Source organism: Pinus tabuliformis, chromosome 8 (genome assembly GCF_031772625.1).
Source record: "Pinus tabuliformis cultivar Carrire ecotype Pingquan chromosome 8, CPIR1, whole genome shotgun sequence".
Taxonomy (NCBI): Eukaryota; Viridiplantae; Streptophyta; class Pinopsida; order Pinales; family Pinaceae; genus Pinus; species Pinus tabuliformis.
Window position 1 is genome coordinate 1539602259 of NC_142294.1, and position 5497 is coordinate 1539607755.

At 34.8% G+C, this 5497-nt stretch overlaps 1 protein-coding gene across 1 annotated transcript; it reads right to left on the reverse strand.

Moving 5' to 3' along the window:
• Positions 1-2031: 2031 nt before the first annotated feature.
• LOC149241801 (xyloglucan endotransglucosylase/hydrolase protein 24-like) lies at positions 2032-4294 on the reverse strand. Its single transcript, XM_089370657.1, has 4 exons — positions 4129-4294; positions 3083-3183; positions 2765-2958; positions 2032-2557 (listed from the first exon to the last, which is right to left on the reverse strand). The coding sequence occupies exons 1-4, from the start codon at positions 4292-4294 to the stop codon at positions 2032-2034; spliced, it is 987 nt and encodes a 328-aa protein (XP_089226783.1).
• Between the last annotated feature and the right edge of the window lie 1203 nt (positions 4295-5497).

Below are 5497 nucleotides of genomic sequence, written 5' to 3' on the forward strand. Positions count from 1 at the left end.
GTGAGAGAAGGAGAGGGAGAGAGATAGACCCAGAATGGAAGGTGGAGAGAGAGGGAAGAAGAAAGAGACACACAAAGACAAATACAAACATAGAAGTTAGATTTAGAAAGTCATGAATATTTTAGTTTTTCAATAAAATAGATGTATTGATTTTAGTGTAATTATTGATTTCTAATTTCCTATTTGATCGCTTCCACTAGTTTCATTGGTTTCAGTGTAGATGTCGACTTATAATCCTATTTAATACTTTCCACTAGATGCATTGATTTCAGTGTAGATGTTGATTTCTACTCCTATTTGATTTCTTGCACTGGATGCATTAGCTTCAGTGTAGATATTGATTTCTAATACTATTTGATCATTTGCGCTAGATGCATTAATTTCAGTGTAGATGTCGATTTCTAATCCTATTTAATACCTTACACTAGATGCATTTATTTCAGTGTAGATGTTGATTTCTACTCCTATTTGATTGCTTTGCACTCGATGTATTGGTTTCAGTGTAGATATTGATTTCTAATCCTATTTAATTTCTTCCACTAGATGCATTGATTTCAATGTAAATGTTGATTTATAATCCTATTTGATTGTTTGCACTATATGCATTGATTCTTGATTTGATGCAACTAGATGTATGATGTACATTAATTTCAAAGTAATTAGTGTGCATTGATTTCAGTGTGAGCACATCTCTGCCCCCTCCATCTATATCTCTATTTCCCATTGTTTCTCTTTCTTTATCTCTCTATCTCACCCCCAAACATACACACACTCTCTCCATATCTATCTATCTCTCTCTCTCTCTTTCCTCTTCCCCTCCTCTCTCCCTCTCTAACACTTCTCTCTCCATATCTATATCTCTTCCTCCCTCCCTTTTTTTCCTCTCACTCCCCCCCCCTCCATCTATATCTCTAGCTCCCATTGCCTCTCCTTGTCACCTCCAAAACATACACACTCTCTCTAAGTGTGAGCACATAAAACTTATTCATGACGTGCATTGACTTTTGTGTTCAATAATTCAACCATATATACAATACTTGATTTTTCATCATAAATAAAATGTTCAGATACCCGAAATGTTTTCTTCTTGAAATTGTAAACTATTTGTAATTGGCGACATTCTTATTATTCACAATTTTCATTATTCAACATTGTTAATCACTTTGCATTCAAAGGCGGTAATATAAAATAACTACCATTAAAAATTATTTGGGGTTTAACACTACACAAGTCACAATGATTGACTTTGGATAAAACTACTATTAATACTGGAGAGCAACAGAGACAAGGTGTGATGTTTATTACACTAGCTCGAGTTAAATATTGAATGGTCTGCCATTTTCATATGATTGACATGAGAAAATGACAAAACTAATAGGTATGCAATAAGAACACTAGAAGAAAATAGTTTCAGATTGATTGCAATGAAAATTGTTTGTAATTGACAATATCCTTTTTATTCCCATTTTCTATCATTCAACATTGTTACATTTTCACTTTGCACTCAAAATTTTAATAGTCTCTTTTATCTCAACAAACTGAAGCAACTAAACAAATTTAAATTAAATGGATTGAATTAATCGTAGACATATTTAACATATTTAAAATAATCAAAATAACTAGACGTTCAACAAATTTTGTATAGCTGCACGACTAAAACAGCCTAGATACATCTTAACCCTGGATCTATCAACCACATCTTAACCCCATATCTATCCAGCAGATCCACATCTTAACCCCATATCTATCCAGCCTTGAGAAGGATCAAATCTCTAGAGGTGCAAACCATTCTTCAAGTTTCGCACTAAAAAATGAAGTTTGCACCACAAGAGATTTGATCCCTCTTGACACTTGATAGATCTAGGGTGAAAATGAATCTAAACCAGTTTAATTATTTCGTGCTCTTAAAATCTAAACTGGTTTAATTATTTCGTGCTCTTGGAAAATTTCCATATAGCCTTATTTTATTATCATGCAGAATCCATGCAGCGTCAAAGGACTGTCATGGTCACACACTGTGCCCTGTTATCACTAGTGACCTGTTGAATTAAAATTCTTAGTTGAATTGAAGCTCTGCGTGGAATTGAAATTCCCCGTTGAATTGAAGCTTTGCGTGGAATTGAAATTCTTGGTTGAAATAAAGCTCTGCGTGGAATTGAAACTCTGTCTGGGGCATTCTGGAGGAAAACCCTGTGGAAATCTCTTAACATCAGTGCAATAATTGTAAATCATGTAGTGACGTTGCAGAAAAGCAAGTCTCCTTTGTTGCCTTGAATCCAAACTTTGTGTGGTCTGATTCCACCAGGTCTGTTTAGAATAAATAGCACAATTGGTATTAGCTCTCCTTTTGGCAACACAATGCTCTACTTGGAAGTTCTTATAAGATGCGACGAAGGGAGCTTGAGTCCAGTTAATCTTGACAAGACCACCTCTGGTAGCCCAATTATCTCCATTCCAAATGCTGCCGAAGATCCTCATCGGTTGCTTGTTTGGAAAAGGTACGCCTAAGCTCGCATAGTTGTTGAATACTCTAATAGGATTACCGTCCACGAAAATTCTGCAGCAGGAAGAATAGCAGAGGTTAGAAAATGTTTCGCTGAACTTATTTCGATGGCAGATTTTGAAAATATCAACAATTAACCTGACTACTCTTGGTGGGATTCCAAATTATTCAAAATCTACAATCGAAAATAAAGATGCGCAAGACTTCGATCTAGCAATACCAAAAAATCTAAATACAAAAATATTGATCTACCGTGATTACATTATTTGTTTTGGATTCCATACAATAGAATAGGTGTGAAATGCAAGTGTTGGGTCGAACCACAAGTAGAACTGTTGCTCTCTGTTGCCCACTCCATTAGAATAGATATTCGTATGCAGAACATAGGGATTGCCGGAAAGGTTTCCCAGGAATTCGAAGTCAATTTCGTCATGGTGGGAACCGTTAGAGGAAAGCTGTAAATGACAGGGCGTTATCATATTGCTCTACTATATGCTCAAATAAACTGAACAAATATTGTTTTGCATAATGATGAGTAACATAAATTGATGTACACTGAATTGAATTTGCTAGACTTACATAGAACGTAGTGACAGTGCCAGCAGAGTTTCCCCGCACTAACTTGATTTGCATGTCAAATTTGCCAAACAGATACTCTTTGTTGGATTGAAACGCGGAACCTGATAGGCCAGATTAAACCAAATGAAGGCATATTTACTGTATTTGCATTTTAATTTTCCATGAGTGTAACTAGGGTGCAGATTCCAGAAATAGTGTGTAAATTTTAGAAATATTATGATGGATTCCAGAAATAGTGTGTAAATTTTAGAAATATTACGATGAATTCAATTGTTTAATCTGACTTTTTAATTTTCTACGAGTTTAATTAAGGTGCAGATTCCCGAAACAGGGTGTAGATTTTGAGAATATTTTTAATAAACCAGCAGAATCTTTTGATAAACAAGATAGAAGTCAATTGTTGACCTGGCTCCTGGCTCTTGTCACTAGATCCCAAATATTTTTAAATTAACAATCAAAGTAACCCAAATGATGTCATATTTAATGAATTTATTATTTAATTTTCAATAAATATTAAGCACTATGATGTGTCAACGATTGACTTTTTATTTTTACATCTTGTCCATTGGATGATTGCCTTAATTTTTTATGAGTTTAACCAAGGTGTAGATTTGGGAAATATCTAGATAGATAGGAGAGAAGTCACAAGAACCAGGTCAAACAATTAAATTCTTTCCTCTCCATCTGAATCTTTCAGAACTCTACACCTTGGTTAAACTCATCATCTAATAAACTAAATATAAAAATGATTGACTTAATACATGGTATTTAATAATTAAAAAAAAAATAAATAAAAATCCATTAAATATGACATCAATTGGTTTAATTTGATTGCAAATTTAAAAATATTTTGCATTAGTAATTTTTAAGTCATTTTGGACTATAGAAGTACATGCCTAGAAAAAGAAGACAGATAATAGCATGATAATGTATATATTTTGCCTAATTAATATATAAGCTTTGGAAAACAATCTAGATAGACTTTAATTTCTACACTACAATTTGACATATTATTGAACATATGGAAGTAAATCATTGAACTGTACCTGATCTATTGTCTAGAGAGAGCTGTAGTTGGCTTCCCTTAATGCCACTTACCGTTGCATGATCCTTCCCCCATGTGCTAGCAAAATCTGTGTAAAAATTCGCTGAAACACATGAAAACAACACCAATATAGCAACTGCATACGAAAGCTTGGTTACGGCTGCCATTGCTTAAAATCTTGCTAAAATGCACTTGTATTCAAATAGGATTATGATGGGTATAGAAGTGCTCTCTGGAAGGATTTCACATTCATGGTGTGATTTATACATAGTGGTTGGTGGGAGTTCTCCCAATTATCAAATGTCTAAATCTGTCATAGCTGCAGGCCAGCTGGGACTTCATGCGCAGCATGTCTTGATTTTCCTCCCCGTGTGAATTGTTAATACTTCCCTACATGTCACTATCCATAAATATAATAAACCAACCAGGGATTTAATAGATCTGTGGTGAGATGGATTTATATTATTGTGGCTTAGTTACACTACTTTATTTTTACCAACCTACCTTGTTGAGCAACATGAATATTATTATGTAGATTATTTACCTAACTTGTTGAGCAACATGAATATTATTATGTAGATTATTTTACCAATATGTTAAAGTAACATGAAGTTTATTGTACTAATTTGGTACTAGCTAAGTTAATTAACCGCCATTCTAATTCTAATATATTTCAAGGTAGATAATCAATTTGTAAAACAACTTGAATAGATATTATTATATAGTTTATGGTATTAATTTGATACTAGCTATATTAATTAACAACATTTATTTACCATTTCGATAATCATCTTATAAAACAACTTAAATATTATTACTTAATTCATGGTATTAATTTGGTACTAATTATGTTCACTAAAAACATTTATTTGGTACTAATTATATTCACTAACAACATTTATTTGGTACAGGTCACAAAAGCTGTGTGCGCTCTGCTCCTCTGCGAGCTTTCGTTTAGGTCAGCGATCGCTGCCAGGACTGTCCCGCCGCCATGGGTGCGCCAGGGGGTGTGGAGCCCTCTCCCACCCCTCCATCATCAACAACAGAGGCCTTTCGTAGTCTGCTATCGCAGAAAGGAAAAAAACGTTCCCATCCCGACGTCCCGAAGTTCATCAAAAAGCTTGATGAAATCCCAGAAATTGCTTTGCCGGAAGATCAACCGATCAAAATCGCCCTTGCCTTGGCTGACAGAGGTCTAGTGGGGCAATTTATGGGTCGTTGGCCAACAACAAAATCGACTGATGAATGGGTTCAACGAAACTGGAGGCCCCTGCTGCCCAACAACGTGATCTGCTATGCGGTCGGTAGAGGTTTTTTCATTTTCGAATTCACTACCAAGGAAGACCGAGATCTGGTGTTCAGAAACGGTC

Excerpts from the sequence above, each read along its gene's own strand:
- LOC149241801 (XM_089370657.1), bottom strand. The coding sequence starts at position 4,294 with ATGGCAGCCGTAACCAAGCTTTCGTATGCAGTTGCTATATTGGTGTTG. Across the intron at positions 2,959-3,082 it reads GCACTGTCACTACGTTCTAT|CTTTCCTCTAACGGTTCCCA; the intron begins GTAAGTCTAGCA and ends TGTCATTTACAG. Across the intron at positions 2,558-2,764 it reads TGGAATCCAAAACAAATAAT|AATTTTCGTGGACGGTAATC; the intron begins GTAATCACGGTA and ends TTCCTGCTGCAG.